This window comes from Macaca fascicularis, chromosome X (genome assembly GCF_037993035.2).
Source record: "Macaca fascicularis isolate 582-1 chromosome X, T2T-MFA8v1.1".
Classification (NCBI taxonomy): Eukaryota; Metazoa; Chordata; class Mammalia; order Primates; family Cercopithecidae; genus Macaca; species Macaca fascicularis.
The window spans coordinates 72,459,993-72,480,869 of record NC_088395.1 but is presented as its reverse complement, the minus strand read 5'-3'; the positions used below and the strand labels follow the sequence as shown (position 1 = coordinate 72,480,869).

The 20,877-nt window shown below is 38.5% G+C and overlaps 1 protein-coding gene across 16 annotated transcripts in view; it reads right to left on the bottom strand.

The window, feature by feature from the left end:
- The window catches only part of HEPH (hephaestin), a 92,787-nt gene that overhangs the window by 62,560 nt on the left and 9,350 nt on the right, over positions 1-20,877 (bottom strand). For 8 of the 16 annotated variants that reach the window (XM_015444145.3, XM_065538598.1, XM_065538599.1 and 5 more), the window contains exons 2-11: positions 20,657-20,836; positions 18,804-19,048; positions 17,590-17,802; positions 10,624-10,806; positions 9,195-9,449; positions 6,843-7,011; positions 5,508-5,644; positions 3,909-4,040; positions 1,268-1,479; positions 133-283 (exon numbers count right to left, since the gene is read on the bottom strand). In XM_015444145.3, the coding sequence (XP_015299631.1) occupies positions 133-283; positions 1,268-1,479; positions 3,909-4,040; positions 5,508-5,644; positions 6,843-7,011; positions 9,195-9,449; positions 10,624-10,806; positions 17,590-17,802; positions 18,804-19,048; positions 20,657-20,832 (1,873 nt within the window). In that variant the 5' untranslated portion in view covers positions 20,833-20,836. Of the gene's footprint in view, positions 1-132; positions 284-1,267; positions 1,480-3,908; positions 4,041-5,507; positions 5,645-6,842; positions 7,012-9,194; positions 9,450-10,623; positions 10,807-17,589; positions 17,803-18,803; positions 19,049-20,656; positions 20,862-20,877 lie in introns of all 16 variants that reach the window. The other 8 variants (XM_015444147.3, XM_074029220.1, XM_074029222.1 and 5 more) reach the window with 2 other exon arrangements.

Sequence of the window (20,877 nt, the reverse complement as noted above, 5' to 3'; positions counted from 1 at the left end):
TCAATCTATCTCGCCTCTTGGACAGAGATGACCAATAAAATCAGTGTTTTCAGGATTGGTCATGATTACGGTTAAAGTTAGATTTTACTTGGGACCCCTCAATTTAGCCCAGGGCAAAAGTACTCCCAATACCATGCATCCGATTGGAGTCTTGGAAGCCCTCAATATCCTCTGAAAGCAGTCGGAAATCCAACATAGCAGCTGCTTGATTGGCATTGCTGTACCAGCTCTTGTTCTCATCCAACACAGTGAAGAGAAGAAAGAATTCTTTATCCACCCCTTTCTGCAGCCCAATAGAAGAAAGTAGAGGGAAAAATAACAATGGTTTCAGCAGTTGTGGACTGTGTCGTTACAGATCAAGGGATGCCAGATTCTTTGCCATTTCCTTTTCCCATTTTGAGCCCATACCTCCTATCCAGAGCTGCAGCAGTTTTTCCTTAGGTAACCTCAAATTGCAGATGAGAGAAGAAGATCAGAATAAAAGGACAAGCCTGACAGGGAAGAACGTATGAAAGTGGGCAGGGAAGGAGCATAGGGATAAGACATAAGAGGTATACAGTGTAAAAGAAGAGAGCTGGGAATCACCTGGGGAGAGGAATGAGGGGAGGTGGCTAGAAAAGCAGGGGGGCATCTTGGGGGAAAACCAGAAAATAAAAGATAAGTAATATCAGTATTAATTATTGTTACCACTAACATTTATTGAGTGCTTACTACGTGCCAGACCCTGTGCTAAGCACTTTATATGGATTATTTTAATTAATCTTCACAGAAACCCAAGGTGTCTTCTTCCATTGTTATGCCATTTTTACAAATGAAGAAGTGGAGTCAAAGAGAAGTTAAGTAGCTCAACCAGTGTTACACAGCTAGAAATCGTGGGCTGAATACAAAAGAAGACAAGCAAACATTAAAGCAGATTTACCAATCAGGAGCAAGGTTTAGGGGCCACCAAGGTGGGTGAGAGGGAGAGGGAAGAAGGAGAGGGGGAGGAAGGGAGGGAAGGAGGGAAGGAAGGAGGGAGGAAAGAAGGAGATGATGAAAGGATATCGTGAATTATCTGCAAGGCTAAAGAAGATATATATTTGTCAGTACAAAAAATAACATGCAAGATAGCATGAGGTCACCAACTATTAATTTCTGATGGACCAGATTGATTATTTTTCCTCTATTCCATAAACTTTAGAACCCAGTTCCATGCTTAACTCCTATCCAGCAACCCAGCTTCATCCTTCTCCCAGCAGGCTTCCTAGCCAGATAACCCCGACAATACCTGCTTGCCATCTGCACCCAAGGCACCAGCCCTGCACACAAGCAGCGGGCCCACCAGGCCAGAATTTGTATCTTTTATGGGATCTGCGGCAGAGAAGTACATCCAGGTGAGACAAGCAGGATCCTGAGCAGTGGGACCGGCATGCGGGGGGACTGTCCAGCGGTACGTTACTTTCTCAAAGGGCTTGGCAACCAAGCCAGGGTGAGATGAGCCTGTAGGGAAAATATGGGACTAATTACTTAGATTGACTAGAATGAGAATCATCAGCTCCAAACAGCGAAATAAAGATTATGAACTACAAAGGCATTTTGGAGCAGCAGTAGCAGCAACATGGAATATTGAATATTGAGAACTCTGGTCAAGGAGTCAAGAGATGAGTTTATTTTCTCGTTCTGCCACTACTTGCTATATGAAATGCAGCAATTTAATCTTCCCTATGTTTCAGTTTTCCAAGATCATAGGACCTTGGGACTAAAAGGGACTTTAAGTCTTATTTGGAACATCTCTCACTTGAAAACATACATTAATCTGCTCTTACATCCCTATTTCTGCTTAAAACTCTGCAGTGATGAGGTACTCACTACCTGCCATTATAGCCCATGTCATCTTTGAACAGCTCTGATTATTTAATATTTTTTATTTTAATATGTATTATGTACATGTGGGTGTGTATATGTTATGTATGTATGTGTGTATATATATACACACATATATATAAAAAACACTAAGGCTGTAATTTCTAAATGGACACAAGACATGGTCAAGCAATGCACAGACTTTTTTCAAATTTTCATGCCATCAGTAATTAAAGAAGTACAATTGAAAATAGCTAGATAACTTTTTTACAAAGTAATTTAGCAAAGATTTTACAAATTGTAATAATGCATGATGGTAAGAAGTGGTTTAGATGGCAACTGCCCTACTCACTCATCTATAAAGAGTGTAAATGTAAAAGGAAATAACACTTTTGAAAAAAATGTAGACAAAATTTGAAAAAAAAAATGTAGACAAAAGTGTAGACAAAGCTAGTTATTTAAAAGGTTCATATCCACAAGTAGAATAGTATATGCAATAAATACTGAATGTTCAACATAAAATAATCAAACAAACATAAATCAAATCAACAGTGAGTTTTGTTGATGTTGTCATTTGCCTACAAGACTGCCATTTCGACAATATTGAAAAGATTTCCCCATTGCTGATGAGGTTGTCAGAAAAGGAGCCCTCCTCAGGTACCGCTAATGGAACTCTAAACTGATAGGGCTGCAAATCTTTCCAGAGAGTAATTTGGGTGTAGGTACCAAAAATTTTAATGTACATACCCTCTGATATAGCAATTCCTCATCTTAAAAATATATTCTGAAGAAAGGTTTATAAAAATGTTCAAAGAAACATATGGAAGGATATTTGTAGTATAGCTTAAAACAAGGGGCTATAATTTAGGATGGTTTTAACCTATCTTTTCTTATTCATTCATTATTTCTTACTCTTCAAATTTTTGAATACACAGAAAACTTTAAAAAACAGTGCAATGATCACCCTGTCACCTAGAATCTATTGCTAACATTTTGCCATCTTTATCCAATCTATGTATATGTACATCTACACACACATACACAGTTTTTGTTGGTTTGCTTTTGTTGAATCATTTGGAAGTAGAATGCAACCATCATGATATTAGCAAGCATCTCCTATGTCACTATGATGCCATTATTCCACCTAAGAAAATTCCCTAATAACATCTAATATCCAGTCTATATCAAGAATTTTGCAATCATCTCCAAAATGTCTCCTGAAGCTATTTTTATAAGCAGAATCAATCAAAATTTGCACATTCCATTTGTTATGTCTCTAATCCCCCTATTGATGGTATTGACTTCTTAAAGAGACTAGACCAGTTGCCTTATAGAAGATTTGTCTGCAACTTTGCTCTTTATGCTTTCAGTTTTTATTTTATATTTTAGCTAGAATTAGCATGCATTAATATTCTCAGATAAAGTTAAAAATTAATTACACAATACTCTCACTTCTAAGATTCTCTCCTGATACAGTAATCCAAAATGCAAGCTAAGATATATGCATTCATTCATTGCAACCTGACTTACAATATTCAAAGTACTGATAAAACCTACATGTCCAAGCAATAGAGGAAAAAGTAAATAAATTATGACAAATCCTTGAGATAAAATGTTATATAGTCATCAAAATGTTTGTAGCATTATAATGGCATGGAAAAACAAACACAATACAATGGTAAGTGAGGATAGTAGGATGCGAAACTGTATAAACCATATGATCACATATCTCTATATACAGACTTGTATAAACACATAAAAATATTTAAAGGTATATCAAAATTTATATAACTGTCTATAAATGATGTTTATTTACTTTGTAATTGTCTGCTTTTCAGAGTTCTATAATACACTTATGTTTAGAATTAGGATATATTTAAAAGAGATTTTATCTTATTATTGAAGCCTAGCTCTGTTTTACTATTATATTTTTCATTCATTCAACAACATCCACATAAGGGAACTATTTCTGCCTACTTCGTCCTCCCCATCCCCCATTTTTTTGTTTTCTAGAGACATCTGGTACCACCTAGAGCCCACATTTACTAGAAACCCTGTTGACTCACCATCATTGTACACAGTGCCTTCATAGTCTTTCTCATAAAAGACCCCATGGGGCTGCATGCTGAATGGCTGGGAGGCACGATTGTAGAAGACCACCTGAATGGTGTCACCCACCTCAGCCCGGATCACTGGCCCTGGAAAATGGGAAGGAGAGATAATGAGAATGACGAAAGGGATAAACAGGGAGGAAGGAAATGGAAGAAGAAGGAGGGAAAGAAAAGGAAAGTGAAAGTGAAGAAGAAAATAAAAAACTCTTTTCTTTGTAATAATAAGAATAATCCCTTTCAAGTGTACTGCAATTTACAGCTACAGAAAACACTGGAAAACCCATTATCTTATTTTGATTCTCAAACATCATTTTAAGGCATATAGGGCAGGAATTATTAACTCCAATTTACAGATGAGAAAATTTCAGCTGAGAGAGGTGGAATTTACCTACGCAAATTTAAATGGTTGATTAGCCATTCAGCCAGGACCAGAGGCCAAGAATTTCTCTCATCCCACTGTCAGCCCCAATCTAATTTTCACTTACTTTATTGTCCCAGATCCCATAGCTAAATCTCTTGGTGGACCTATCTAAGATCTGCGCTCGCCTCAATCTGAAACCAATTCTGAGCAAAGAGAATTATTATATCTTCTATTCAGGCACTGGGCTAGGTAATCTAGCCACAACTCCTGGACTCTTCTGAACTTCACTACCCGCCACATATAATCTAGCTTAGGTCACCTTTGAAGCAGACCAAAAGTACCAAAACTGGGCACCTATTCTGGCTCTAACCCTTGGTCAGAGTTTCTACCTTGGTTTCCTATTCAATTTTCACATTTAATGTTTCACCTCTTCTCAAAGACTGGGCACCCATACTGAAGTCCAGCCAATGACAATTCCTTCACGCTGACCACCATCTCTCTTTCCTGTGGTGGATGTCTCCTCATTATATCTGCCTATCCAGCTGATGTAAGATCTATTGTCCATTATTAGATCTAGAATCAACTGGCACACACCTATCCCAAGTATGGTCCATTATATTAATTTCTCAAGTTTTTTCCATCTGGACTATTTTATTTTCTGGTTCCATCATGTTACTAACCCACATCTAACCGTGGTTTAGCCCTTCTAGATACCTTCTTCGAGTTCAGACACTAAGCCTATTTCGCATTCCTCCTATTTCAAGTATGTCTGTATGTCATGCCAATCTGCTACTGTCCCCAGATTGCTGAGAACATATACATTCTTAATTCCTCATGTAGCCCTTTAGGAATATTTCTAGACAAGGAATTCTTAAAGTGTTTACTGTACATCAGTGGTATTGGAAGACATTCACTGAAAAAAAGTGGAGATTCATGATAAACAAAAATAAACCTAAGGCTCTTAGAAATCCTGTAGCATAAAAAGCACTATTTAACTGCTTAATTTAGTGGTTTTACAAACACATTCAGACTCATAACCCTTTTTCACAAAACAATCGTCTCATAAGACTCACTTTGGGAGATACTAGTCTATACCGTGCTCCTAAGTGATGTCCAGGCCTCAGCTTCAAAGTCTTCCTCAATTCAATTATCTGGCTCTAGTAAATGAATTTCAGAATTAAAAAATTCCTCACCCAGGATTCCAAGATGCCTATCTTCCTCCAACTGCATCTTCTCTTGGAATGTCTCATCTTGAAAGGCTTCATATCGCACTTTCCAGTAAGTGCCCCCAATTCGGCTGGAGCTCTTCTGGAAAAACTTATCTGAGATACTGATGTATAAAAAGGAAAATATGATACGATTTCATTTGGTATCAAATAGACTCCCATCTCACCCTTAGTCTCATCAAGTTATGAATCTTTATGTTTAGGAAGGACCTCAGAGCTCATCTAAGTTAACTCCCACCAGTGAAGATATCTTCTTTGGCGACACCACTAGAAAGTTATATACAGCTTCTGCTTGAGCCTTTCCAAAAATAGGAAACTCATATCCAGAGGAGACAATCTCCTTTACTGTTGGGTATTTTAAATTATTGGAATTCTATTTTAGCGTAAATTGGAATATTCTTGCTTATAATTTCCAGGCACTGGGGACCAGTTCTGCCCCTCAGAGATTCATGGTCTACATCTGTCCTTAATCATCCTTAGGCATTAATAATCCTTTCACTCCAAAATGAAAGCCCACTATGTTAATAAGCCCAGTTATAAATCCTGGAATCCATGCTGAGACTCAAACACCAACTTTCCTAAGTTTTCTCCAGATTTACTCTATTATTTCCTGCTAGAAGTATAACCATGAAGGACCTTCTCCCAACCCCTCTCTTAGTTGTCTATCAAGCAACTCCTCTGTGGAAGACCTATCATCATCAATTGCCCAGTGAGTGGTATGACTTAAGACCCAGCAACTGAGTAGGGCACTAACCTCCTACTCTTTCTTGCCCACATCTGGATCATGAATGAGGCAGGAGAACTTGGAGAAATTCCTTGAAAAGAATGGGCATGCGATAGCCAAAAAGCAGGTTGCCTCTCTTCCTACATTCCTCAGAGTGCTTTTTATACTCCTGCTCAAACGCCTCATTCAGACTATAGAAAATAAATGAAGGAGCAAGGAGGCAAATAATGGGTAAAGTGAAGAAACCTGGAAAAACAGCTATTTCAACTGATACAAGAACTGGTCCCACCTGGACTTTCCTTTATGAAAATGGCCAGGAATTATAGTAGGACCGACTTCAAACTCTGCTTGGACTCGTTGTGGGGATATGGAATAATCCCACAAAAAGCTTTGTTACCTGTATCTCCCCAAGAGCAAGCTCTCCAGGGGCCACAAGAACTTGGCTAACAGTTGGTTCATGTAATCCCAGTCAGACAATGATTTCGATTCCCGAGTAAAGTGAGAGATTTCTAGAAGAAAGATAGTAAGTGTTTGGAGTTGGACCCAGAAGTAAAGAGAGGGATCCCATTGCCTCTTACCTGCCTGGCTCTCTCAAATTCTTCCCAGTACTCCCATCATGCCCCATCGGGCCATAGTTCCATTGAATCTCATGGGCTTCAATGAAGTACTGTCGAACTTTGCCTGTGAGCAGGTCCACAGGATGGGCCATGGAGCAAGACTTGACCTTGTAGAGTGCCTGCATGCCATCTGAAGGAAGAACATTATGGCTGACCCCATTCTATCCAATAGGATTTTAACGCAGAGGACTCACCTTCCTCCTTCTGTTAGTGTTTCCTCCTCCCACCCTCCACTAATCTCTACTCCTGCTCCAAAAAGGGCCACTTTCTCTCACTCTTAAAATGCCTGACTGAGAGAGAGAGTCCAGGTTAGAATTCAAGTACCTCCACTTGCTTATACCACCACTGATGCATTTACTAGATCTTCATTCCTGCCTCTGAATATAGACTCACATTGTAGCAACATCACAGAGACGGAAGTAAGGAAACGAGTCAAGCCCAAGCTTTAAGCACTATCTATAGGACCTTAGGCAAGTCACTTCCTCAATCTGAGCTTCCCTCTTTTGCCAAAGGAGAGAATAGGAAAGTCTACCTCATGTGGCTGGTAGGAGCATCAAATTTAAAATAGGGGTTAATTATTTATAAATTGGGAAGCTCCCAGAATAATAGAACATCTTCTATCAGTGGAGATAAAGCTTCAGACTTGGGACTGTAAGGAAAATGTAGATTCTAAGTAGTGTTTTCAAATGTGGAATATACTACATTGGGTCATAATGGCAATGGATAGTACTGTCTTATATTGGCTTAGCAACTTGTAGAGGTCACTTAGTATATTATTTTATTAGAGTCCCACAACATCCCAGGGAGATTTGAAATCTGTAAATTAGAAACCTGAGGTATGATGAAGGGAGTGGAAAAAATACTCTTTTTCTTCAACATGTATTATGTTAGGTAGGTTCTGTGTCAGGTGTTTTACATATTTTTTAAAATTTCAGTCCCAGGGAGTACATATGTTACCCCTATCAATCTTTACAACCATTGTATGAAATACACTTTTAATGTCCCCTTTTGCAGATGAAGAAAACTAAAGGTCAGACAGGTTAAATAACTTGCCAAGGTTGCACAGCTAGTCAGAGGTAGAGTTGAGACTTAAATTCCCATCTTTCAACTACAGATCTTAAGTGTTCATTTTATTTTCTTATATCTACTATCTTGGTTACATCATCCCCCTATTCTCTAAGACTCAAAATCACATTTTTACTCTAAAACCTCATTACAATTTTATACATCACTACTGCTATTAAGAGGCTCAGAAAAGTGACATGATTTATCAAAGGTGGCTAAACAAGTGATAGAACCAGGATTTGAATCCAGGCATGTCTGTCTCTAAGGTCCATGCTTATTCCACTATCATGCTGCCTCTCTAACCCCAATTCATATTTATAGTCTCTTACCTAAGAAGCTTTGGGGCTAAGACATACCCTGGATAATGGAGCACATGTAACTGGCCCCTATTGTGTCAAACCTAACACCTAAGATTTATTATCCTATTAGTCTACGACTCCTAACCTACTCAAATCCACTTCAAGAACTCGCATGTCATTTTTGTGACACCCATTCTAATTTACCATAAATCAAATAATTCTAGAAAATGAAAGCTGAATAGGATTTAAGAGGCTATTTAGACAAACTTTCCCATTTTACGGATGTGGCAAATGTGACCTAGATATGGAAAGGCACCTGTCTAAAGTCATATAAAGTTTTTCACAAACCTGAGACTACAATTCAAACCTAATCACTTATCTACTATTCTTTCCATTGCCTCATATGCTCTTCCTCTCCTCTGACGCATCTGATGTTCCTCAATACGTTGCTCTGCAATGACATTACTTTAATGTTTCTCCCTTTGAAAATGAAACCTTCCACTCCTATTGCTATTGAGTTCCAACCAGAGTGTAACTATGTACCCACAATACACCATGATCTCCTACAGAAATGTTACTGTCTTTTAATTAATCTCTCCTTCACTCCCTGTTCAATATGTTGAAAATGTCTCCAGGCATTAATTGTTTAGAATTCTAAGCAAATAACAAAACGCTGATTAAAAGTCTACCTATTCATCCCCAAGCTATCTTATGTTCAAGGTGGGGAAGATTAAACACAGAGAGATGTGCCCAAAGTTACCCAGCAAGTTTCACAGCAGATTCAGGAAAAAACCTGGGTCCCCTGACTTCTAATCTAGTGTGCTATCCTTTATCCCAAGATGCCTCAACTGGAAGACTTATCTATGGCTTCAGGCCAGAAACCCAGCCTCCTTTGACCATTATCGTACCTCTGTCTTACAACCCAAGGGTCAGAAATCTTGGATCTCACCTCGAAAGTGACTGTTCACTTGACAGCTAACTAACCAGGTACCAGGTTCCCAGGGCACCATCTCGGCAGTCACAAAGGTGGCTGGAAAGATCTGAGCCACATCAGTGTGGTGTCCACGGGTAGTCAGCATCTGTCCATGGAAAAATGCTGTGTGGACATCAACTTCATTGCCCATGCCAAACAAGTGCCAGGCCACACGTCTCTGTGCACACATGTTCAGCTCTGGTAAATTCCCAAAAACAAAGCCATTGATTGCTGCAAAAGAAAATCGAAGGAAAATATCAAGATTAGGAAAGGACACCCGAATGGAAGAAGCCTTACCATTTGACAGTAATAGATGACATTTAAATGAGGTTATAAATAGCACACTGTGTTGACCATATCTTCTTTAAATCTCAAAAACATCCCTGAGAAATAGGCAGATATCATTAGTCTCATTAAAAAAAGAGAGAGAGAGAGAGAGAAAAAAAACAAGGCTTAGAGAGGTGAAGTTACTTCTTTCCCAATGCCATAGAGCTAATAAATTCTTAAAGCCAATATTCCAAACTAGAAATGTGAAGAAGCACTCTAAGGAATTTAGTTATTTTGCAGGCTATTATTTCAGGGTGGTTTCATTCTAAAAATTTCAACAGGACAATTGTCAAACTGGCTGACTAATTAACATGGCTATTATAATCAATTGGTATAAAATTCAAGAGAAAGTTGAGCTGTCCAAGCCATCCTTTACATCTTCCTTCTGAATTTCCGCCTCATTTTGGGGCTGTATGGTTTTTAGCCCACCCCTGTCACCAGTGGCCAGTAAATGACTTCCTTAATGAAATAAAAACAAAATCGACTTGTTTATATTCCTAAAATCAGTTCACCATTCATGCCTCAGATCTTCTGTGCCTTTAGTTTCTTTTTTAATTTAATTAATATGGTCAATGCCCTTATAGACATAAGCACAGAGTAGGATGGGAGATATAAACAAGGTAGCTTGAAAGCAACCATTTTTCTCCTCAAAGTGGATAATTTTGCTAACTTCTTCCTTTTTAAAACAAATCAATATTAATTAATTGTATCAGTGGGAAACCCACAGCAAAGTAATTGAGTATATACTATATAACTTTAGGCTGTGTGCTATTCCACAGGCCGTCATCAGCCTATGTGCTATTCTACATTATGAGGCAGAATAGCCTAAGGGCAAGAGCACAATCTATGTAGTCAGAGAGATCAGGGTTGGAATTTTAGCTGTGCCATTTATCTGCTGCATAATCTTAGGAGCCTTGGTGTCCTCACATGTAAAACAGGGAAGAGCCATCTACTACTCCTTGTCCTTGTGATGACTAAAAAGGATTATGTATGTGAAAGCATCCACCAAATACTAGGCCCAGTGGATACCCTCCAACAATGTTCCCTGTCACAATGTGGCCACCTTTTCCCAACTCACCATGCATCTTATTGCTCTCCTGAAATGTTTCATCTTCTTTGTCCACTGAAGCAGGATCTGAGCAGTAAGTGGCAATGTTCTCATCGAGATGCCAACTGAGGTTCTCATCTACAACACTGAAGAGCAGGAAGAAATCATGGTCTACATCCCGCCGTTGAGGAGGGGAGTTCCCATCCAGGGCTCCTAGAGCAAGTAAGAAAGTTTCCCTTGAGAAAATCCTTTCCTTAGCAATAGTAAGCTGAAAGGGGTACTCATAAGAAAGGAATAGAAAGAGAGGGGCCTTAAGAATCTGTAAGCAACAGAAAAGCAGATATAACCTTCTTGGGTTAATTTCTATTTCCGAACTCCCCATTTAAAACCACCAATTCAGTTGAACCTAGAACTTGATGTTAAGACACATAGAATCTACAATAATTCCCTCCCACCATCCCTGCCTATGTCTTCAACCCAGGGCCTAAACCTGCCCACATTCCTGCCACCCTCTGGTCGTCAAGTCTGACTCTTCCTGGAGCATGTCCTATTACCAGCAAAATCCTCCCAAACCCTGATGACCACACTTTCAGTCTTATCCATATCTAAACTCTTACCACATATCTGATTTCAATGTGACTTGACTCCTATAATGACTAATTTGAGATTTAAAAGTGAAACAACAAAAAATAAAAAGGAGAAAAGTTCGGTGTTTTGTTGTTTTTAATAACAATAATTTTTAAAAAGGTTCCTACGATCATCATGGTGGACAAGAGTCAGGACTAGATTGCAGCTCAGACTTGAACGGACAGAGCAGCATGTGGAGGCTTGCATCATGAATTTTAGCTCCAGCACCCTGCATGAACACACCAGGAATCCCAAGAGGACCCACAGACCCTCTGAAGGAAATGGACTGCTCCTGCAGGACTCGGGAGACACCTCAAATACTGCGCTGGTATTCACAGCAGAGAGACCCATACACAGTTCACATCACAGGACTCTGTGCAGACAACCTCCAGTATCAGTCCAGAGTCAGGTAGACTTGCTGGGTGGCTAGACCCAAAAGAGAGACAACAATCACTGGAGCTCAGCTCACAGGAAGCCGCATCCATAAAAAAGAAGGGAGAGATCAAGGGAACACCCTTTGAGACAAAAGAACCTGAAGAACAGCCTTGAGCCTTAGACCTTCCCTCTGACAGAGCTCACCCAAATGAGAAGGAACCAGAAACCCAACTCAGGTAATATGACAAAACAAGGTTCTTTAACACCCCCAAAAAATCACGCTAGCTCACCAGCAATGGATCCAAACCAAGATTAAAAAAAAAAAAAAAAAAAAAAAAAAAATCCCTGACTTACCTGAAAAAGAATTCAGGAGGTGAGCTATTAAGCTAATCAGGGAGGCACCAGAGAAAGGTGAAGCCTAATGAAAGGAAATAAAGAAAAAACAACAACTACAAAAATAAGAAGTGAAGGGAGAAATATTCAAGGAAATAGATAGCATAAAGAAAAAACAATCAAAACTTCAGGAAACATTGGACACACTTATAGAAATGCGAAATCCTTTGGAAAGTCTCAGCAATAGAATTGAACAAGTAGAAGAAAAAAATTCGAAGGCTGATGACAAGGTCTTCAAATTAACCCAATCCAACAAAGACAAAGAAAAAAGAATAAGAAAACATGAACAAAGCCTCCAAGAAGTCTGGGATTATGTTAAATGACCAAACCTAAGAATAATTGCTATTCTCGAGGAAGAAGGGAATTCTAAAAGTTTGGGAAACATATTTGGAGGAGTAATAGGGGAAAACTTCGCTGGCCTTGCTAGAGACCTAGACATCCAAATACAAGAAGCACAAAGAATACCTGGGAAATTCATCACAAAAACATTATCCCCTAGGCACATTGTCATCAGGCTATATAAAGTTAAGACAAAGAAGGAAAGAATCTTAAGAGCTGTGAGACAAAAACACCAGGTCACCTATAAAGGAAAACCTATCAGATAAACAGCATATTTCTCAGCAGAAACCCTACAGGCTAGAAGGGATTGTGGCTCTATCTTCAGCTTCCTCAAACAAAACAATTACCAGCCAAGAATTTTGTATCAAGCAAAACTCAGCATCATATATGAAGGAAAGGTACAGTCTTTTTCAGACAAACATATGCTGAGAGAATTTGCCACTACCAAACCACCACTACAAGAACTGCTAAAATGAGTTCTAAATATTTAAACAAATCCAGAAAATACATAAAAATGGAAACTCTTGAAAACATAAATCAATCACACAGGACCTATGAAACAAAAATAAAATTTAAAAAGCAAAAACAAAACAAAACAAAACAAAAAAAAACCCCAAGGTACACAGGCAACAAATAGCATGATGAATGCAATGGTACCTCATATCTCAATACTAACATTGAATGTAAATGCCCTATATGCCCCACTTAAAAAATACAAAAATGCAAAACGGATAAGAAATCACCAACCATCTCCTGCTTCAGGAGACTCACCTAACACATAAGGACTCACATAAACTTAAAGTCAAGGGGTGGAAAAAGGTATTTCATGCAAAAGGAAACCAAAAGTGAGTAGGAGAAGCTATTCTCATATCAGACAAAACAAACATGAAAGCAACAACAGTTAAAAGGGACAAAGAGGGACATTATATAATGGTAAAAGGCCTTGTCCATGAGGAAAATATTACAATCCTAAACATATATGCACCTAACACTGGAGGTCCCAAATTTATAAAGCAGTTACTAATAGACCTAAGAAATGCCATACACAGCAACACAATAATAGCGGGAGACTTCAATACTCCACTGACAGCACTAGACAGGTCACCAAGGCAGAAAGTCAACAAAGAAACAACAGACTTAAACTATACTTTGGAACAAATAGTCTTAACAGATATATACAGAATATTTCATCCAACAAACGCAGATTACACATTCTATTCAACCGCACATGGAACTTTCTCCAAGATAGATAATAGGATAGCCAATAAAACAAGCCTCAATAAATTTAAGAAAATTGAAATTATATCAAGCACTCTCTCGGATCACTGTAGAATAAAACTGGAAATCAACTCTGAAAGAACCTTCAAAACCATGGAAATAAATGGAAATTAATCTGCTCCTGAATGAGCATTGGGCAAAAAATGAAATCAAGATGGAAATTTAAAAATTCTTCGATCTGACTGACAATAATAACACAACGTATAAAAGCCTCTGTGATACAGCAAGAGTGATGCTAAGAGGGAATTTCATAGCTCTAAACGCCTACATCAAAAAGATTGAAAGAGTGCAAACTGACGTTCTAAGGTCACACCTCAAGGAACTAGAGAAACAAGAACAAACCAAACCCAAACACTAGAGATGAAAGGAAATAACCAAGATCAGAGAAGAACTAAAGGAAATTGAAACAAAAAAAAAATACAAAAGATAAATGAAACGAAAAGCTGGTTCTTTGAAAAAAATAAATAAAATTGATATACCACTAGCAAGACTAACCAAGAAAAGAAGAGAGAAAATCCAAATGATCTCATTAAGAAATGAAAGGGGAGATATTACAACTGACACCACAGAAATACAAAAGATTCAAAGCTACTATGAACACCTTTATGCACGTAAACTAGAAACTCAAAAGAGATGGATAAATTCCTGTAAAAATACAATTCTTCTAGATTAAACCAGGAAGAATTTGATACCCTGAATACACCAGTAACAAGCAGCAAGATTAAAATGGCAGTTAAAAAATTACCAACCAAAAAACTCCAGGACTAGATGGATTCACAGTGGAATTCTACCAGACATTCAAAGAAGAATTGGTACCAATCCTTTTGACACTATTTCACAAGAGAGAGAAAGAAGAAACTCTCCTTAATTGATTCTATGAAGCCAGCAACACCGTAATACCAAAACCAGGAAAGAACATAACCAGAAAAGAAAACTAGGACCGATATCTCTGATGAACATAGGTCCTAAAATTCTTAGCAAAATACTAGCTAATGGAATCCAACAACATATCAAAAAGATAATCCACTGTGATCAAGTGGGTTTCATACTAACTTGATGGGTATGAAAGGGATGCAAGAATGGTTTAACATATGCAAGTCAATATATGTGATGCACCACGTGAACAGAATATTATTATTATTATTATTATTATTATACTTTAAGTTCTAGGGTACATGTGCATAACGTGCAGGTTAGTTACACATGTATAATTGTGCCATATTGGTGTGCTGCACCCATCAACTCGTCAGCACCCATCAACTCATCATTTACATCAGGTATAACTCCCAATGCAATCCCTCCCCCCTCCCCCCTCCCCATGATAGGCCCCGGTGTGTGATGTTCCCCTTCCCGAGTCCAAGTGATCTCATTATTCAGTTCCCACCTATGAGTGAGAACATGCACCACGTGAACAGAATTTTTTAAAAATCACATGATCCTCACAATAGATGCAGAAAATGCATTCGACAAAATCCAACATTCCTTTATGATTAAAACTCTCAGCAAAATTGGTATACAAGGGACAAACTCCAATATAATAAAAGCTATATATGACAAACCCACAGCCAATATTATACTGAATGTGGAAAACTTGAAAGCATTCCCTTTGAGACCTGGAATAAGACAAGGATACCCACTCTCACCACTCCTCTTCAACTTAGTACTGGAAGTCCTAGCCAGAGAAATCAGACAAGAGAAAGAAATAAAGGGCATCCAAATCTGTAAAGAGGAAGTCAAACTGTCACTGTTTGCTGATGATATGATAGTTTACCTTGAAAACCCTAAATTGGACTCCTCCAGAGGCTGCTAGAACTGATAAAAGAATTCAGCAAAGTTTCTGGATATAAGATAAATATACACAAATCTGTAGCTCTTCTATACACTACCAGTGACCAAGCAGAGAATCAAATCAAGAACTCAACCCCTTTTACAACAGCTGCAAAAACAAACAAAAAAACAAACAAATAAATAAATAAATACTTAGGACTATACCTAACTGAGGAGGTGAAAGACCTCTACAAGGAGAACTACAAAACACTGCCGAAAGAAATCATAGATGACGCAGACAAATGGAAACACATCCCTGCTCATGGTTGGTTAGGATCAATATTGTGAAAATAACCACACTGCCAAAAGCGATCTACAAATCCAATGCAATTCCCATTAAAATACCACCATCATTCTTCACAGAATTAGAAAAACAATTCTAAAATTCATACAGAACCAAAAAAGTGTCCGCATAGCCAAAGCAATACTAAGCAAAAAGAACAAATCTGGAGGCATCACACTACCTGATTTCAAACTATACTATAAGGCCATTTCACCAAAACAGCATGGTACTGGTATAAAAATAGGCACTTGGACCAATGGAACAGAATAGAGAACTCAGAAATAAACCCAAATACTTACAGCCAACTGATCTTTGACAGAGCAAACAAAAACATAAAGTAGAGTAAAGACACCCTTTTCAACAAATGGTACTGAGATAATTGGCTAGCACATGTAAGAGAAAGAAACTGGATCCTTATCTCTCACCTTATACAAAAATCAAATCAAGATGAATTAAGGACTTAAATATAAAACCTAAAACTATAAAAATTCTAGAAGAAAACATTAGATAAATCCTTCTAGACATTGGCTTAGGCAAGGATTTCATGAGTAAGAACCCAAAGGCAAATGCAATAAAAACAAAGAAAAATAGTTGGGACTTAATTAAACTAAAGAGTTTTTGCACGCTAACAGGAACAGTCAGCAGAGTAAACAGACAACCCACAGAGTGGGAAAAAATCTTCACAATCCATACGTCTGACAAAGGACTAATATCCAGAATCTACAGTGAACTCCAACAAATCAACAAGAAAAAAACAAACGAACAATCTCATCAAAAAGTGGGCTAAGAACAGGAATAGACAATTCTCACAACAAGATATACAAATGGCCAACAAACATGAAAAAATCCTCAACATCACTAATGATTAGCGAAATGCAAGTCAAAACCACAGTGCACTACCACCTTACTCTTGCAAGAAAGACCAAAATCAAAAAATCAAAAAACAGTAGATGTTGGCTTGGATGTGGTGAACAGGGAACAGTTACTTCCACACTGCTGGTGGAAATGTAAACTAGTAGAGCCACATGGAAAACAGTGTGGAGATTGCTTAATGAACTAAAAGTAGAATTACCATTTGATCCAGCAATCCCACTACTGGGTATCTACCCAGAGGAAAAGAAGTCATTATACAAAAAAGATATTTGCACATGCATGTTTATAGTGGCACAATTCACAATTGCAAAATCAATCATGGAACGAACTCAAATACCCATCAATCAACAAGTGAATAAAGAAACTGTGAGATAGATAGATAGATAGATAGATAGATAGATAGATAGATAGATAGATAGATAGATATACACGATGGACTAACTCAGCCATAAAAAGGAATGAATTAATGGCATTTGCAGTGACCTGGATGAGATTGAAGACTATTATTGTAGGTGAAGTAACTCAGGAATGGAAAACTAAACATTGTATGTTCTCACTGACATGTGGGAGTTAAGGTATGAGGGTGCAAAAGAATAAGAATGATACAATGGACTTTGGGGATTTGGGGAAAAGGCTGGGAGGTGGGCGAGGGATAAAAGGCTACAAATAGGGTGTAGTGTGTAGTGCTCAGGAGATAGGTGCACCAAAATCTCACAAATCACCGCTAAAGAACTTATTCATGTAACCAAATACCACCTGCACCACAATAACCTATTGAAAAAAAAAATTGTTCCTAACCCACAAACAAAGAAAAAAGTAATGAAATTGAAAAAAAAAAAATAGTGGAAAGTGAGTTTAGCAGAGATTTTCCTTGCTAATAAACAAGAGTGCTGAATTAGCACTCCTCAAGCTGCTGCCCAATATGTAGGTGGTTCAACCATATCACTGCTACCCCTAGATGTCCCAAACTGCACCTCATAGCTTATCCTTGGGACCTGTACCTCTTTTACAGGTGATGAGAGGCCCAATTAGGCCAGTTGCAATGTCTCGTGGAGCATCTACATGAGAATGGTAGATCCAGGTGAGGCACACTGGGTCAGCATCGGTGGGTGCATGGCTTTCTGGAATGGTCCAGTTGTAGATATGGCTGCCCCCCGGGGGAACAGAGTCATCGGCTTTCAGTGGCCCAGAGGAGCCATCTGGATATAGGGAACCTAGAAATGAAATTGCACATGCCCAGGCCCAGAATAAGTGAGGGACCGTGGCAAATACATAAATTAAGACACAGCTGACATGTAGAACCCTAGGTCCGGTCTTATAAAATGTAGCATTCTAATGACTTGCATAGTGTTCCTCACAACCTAAGGAGAGCACAGATTTAGGTAACATTTAACCTAAAAAATCCAGTCCTCACATTAACAATGGGTGGAAAGATTGTAGCCACTTGAAAAGTTCTATGGCTAGGAAAAGTACAGCTCGGCCTGATCTGGTAATGCCATAGCATAAAGCTGGTGGCATAGAAGCAAGGAAGAAGACATGATTCCCTCCCTTCAAGCACTCACTTAAAAAAAAAAAAAAAAAAAGCAGGCAATCACATAATTTCGGTCTACAGTCAACTTAATGAATAGTTGGTTCGCTTCTCCATTGTATGGAAGAGAAAACTAAGGAAAAGCAACTTGTCCAGGATCATACAGGGATTCAGTGGCCCAGCCAGAGTCTTCTGACTTCCCTTTCTATTCCTCTCACTCACTGTTGTCAGTATTATAAATCACTGGGCCAGGAATAAGGGAAGTAGAGATAAATAAGCTGAACTCCCCTTTAGGGAAAAACGAAATGGAACTTTCAGAAGACTGTGACACTAGGATGACAATCCTTCACATTTATAGCATTCTCTTTTCTTTTCATAGAATATTCAAATATTCTATGGAAATGCCATTCAAATAGTTCCTTGTGTTAAGAGGTAGACTGTGTCTTCACATTTCTGAGAAGGAATCTGAGACCTAGAGAGAGACAATGACTTGTCCAAGTCACACAATATATGAATGGCAGAGCTGATACCAGTGCCCACCCTTGTTTACTCTGAGGAGAGTCTTTGCAACCTCAGATAAATAGGAAGAAAAGACAATCTTCACTGCCAACTCTTCTCCTTTAAATGGCAGTAAAGGAAAAGTGATATTTGTTGGGCATGGGGGAAAGAAACGGCAAAATGGTTTACCTTCAGAGTCCTTCTCGTAGAAGACACCATGAGGGTGGATGGTATAGGGACGAGTGGCAAAATTCTTCAGGTGGATAAGAATGACATCCCCCACTTCAGCCTGCAACACTGGCCCCAGGAAGCCCAACCAGGCAGGCTGGGCCACTTCATCTGTGTATGAGTCATCCTTGTATTCCTTATAGATGGTCTTCTTGTAGATTCCCCCTATCCGGTTCTTGTCAGACTTTAAGAAGCTGGAAGCCACTCTAGGAAAGAAGAAAGAGAGTCATAATTTTGCCCCCCATCTTCAAGCCTTGGAAGGCTCCTTTTCCAGAGGAGACTGGCCAAAAAGTGAATATCTTTGTTTAGGACAAAATAAGAGGAAACAGGATTGTACTGATCAAAACACTAAAGTTTTAGATTTAACTGTTAAAAATTTCAAATATCAGCATATGAAATTGCTGATATTTGACCACTTTAAACCCACATAAAAGGCAATTTCACATAGTTTGACACAATATATAGTAACAAAGAGACAACCAACTGTGGACTGACTCTTTAAGTGATCGACTTCTCGTCGACGTAGCCTGACTTAACATCATTCTGAGACATATGGGAGACTTTAGGGCATAGTGGTTATAACTCCAAACTTTGGAGCCAAGCCACTTGGACTGATTGCTTACTCTGTCACTTCCAAATTAGTGGGATGTTGAACAAGTTATTTAACTACTCCGTACACAATTTGCCCATCTGTAAAATCAAAATAATCATAGTTCCTAACTAAGAGAGCTTTTATTGGTGACTAAAAGACATTCAAATACACGAAGAGCTTAGGACAGTGGCAAATAGTAAAAGCTCAATAAATATGGACTATTACTTCAAAGTACTAGGGATGGAAGATAATGAATTTATTCCCTCAAAAAAATTAATACAAGGACTCTGACTCTGAAACTAGATGAATACTTTGTGTCAAAAAAGACAGAATTGTTATTCCTACTATACTCTAATTCTTCTCAGAGAACTCAGAGATGTTACAATCAACTTTGGAAAACTCCAAAGCTTTGGAGAGAAAAAATGAGTCACGGTCACAAAAGATTTTTTTCGTACATTCATTTATTCTTTAACAGATACTTGTGGAGCACTTGCTATTTTCTAAGATCAGGAAAGGTGAATCCTATGGGATCTATGAGGGACAGAGTGGTGAGAAGAGCATTAGTTTACATTCACATTATCCAGGTTCAAATCCTATCTCTTTCATTTACTAGTTATAGGACTTGGATAAGTCACTTGCCCTCCCTGAGCCTCAGTTTTCTCATCTATAAAATAACTACACACATACTTACCTTCTAGAGTTTTTGTGAGAGTTGAGACAAAGAATGTAAATTTCTAGTATGGTCTGTATCACAGAGTATTACATAAGTGAGAGCTATTACCATTAATTCCTTGATTCTAAGGTTTACTTTCTTTTTTTACATTTTCACATATCTGAAATAAATATACAGTAGCTTCACCAAACTATAGAAGCATAGCTCCCACACATACATCTTATAAACACTGTATATATTTCATTATTCTTTTTTAAAATCAAACAGCTGTTATTAAATAAGTAAACATTGTGGGTTTCAGATTAGAAAACAACAAATATGGAATTCTCTTTAAGACTCTAAAAATGTTATGGCAAACTCCAGATGAAATACTGGCTTCTGAGTCAACTAGCCTTCTTCCCAGGAAATATGCCATTAAGTATGCACAGCTCGGAGTGATCAGGAATTGGAGGCTACCACATCCAGGGAAAGGGGTCACAAGAGGCTACTTCCTGACCTCAAGGGTGCTCCCACAACTTCCCCACAAATACCACAAGAAATTAAACCTACATGTCACTGTCCAGAGGCTGGTTCGTGATGACATTTCTTCCCTTGGGAGCATAGTTCCACTGCACATCCTGGATGCCCAGGTAGTAGACTCGAGTGGCTCCATCAGTCAGTTGAGGCCACAAGGACTGCATGAACAGCAGAGCCCAGAGGAGGTGGCCTGACTCCATGGCCCACATTACTCTGGGAAACAGGCAAATAAAAACTGCTGGTGTAGAAGAAAG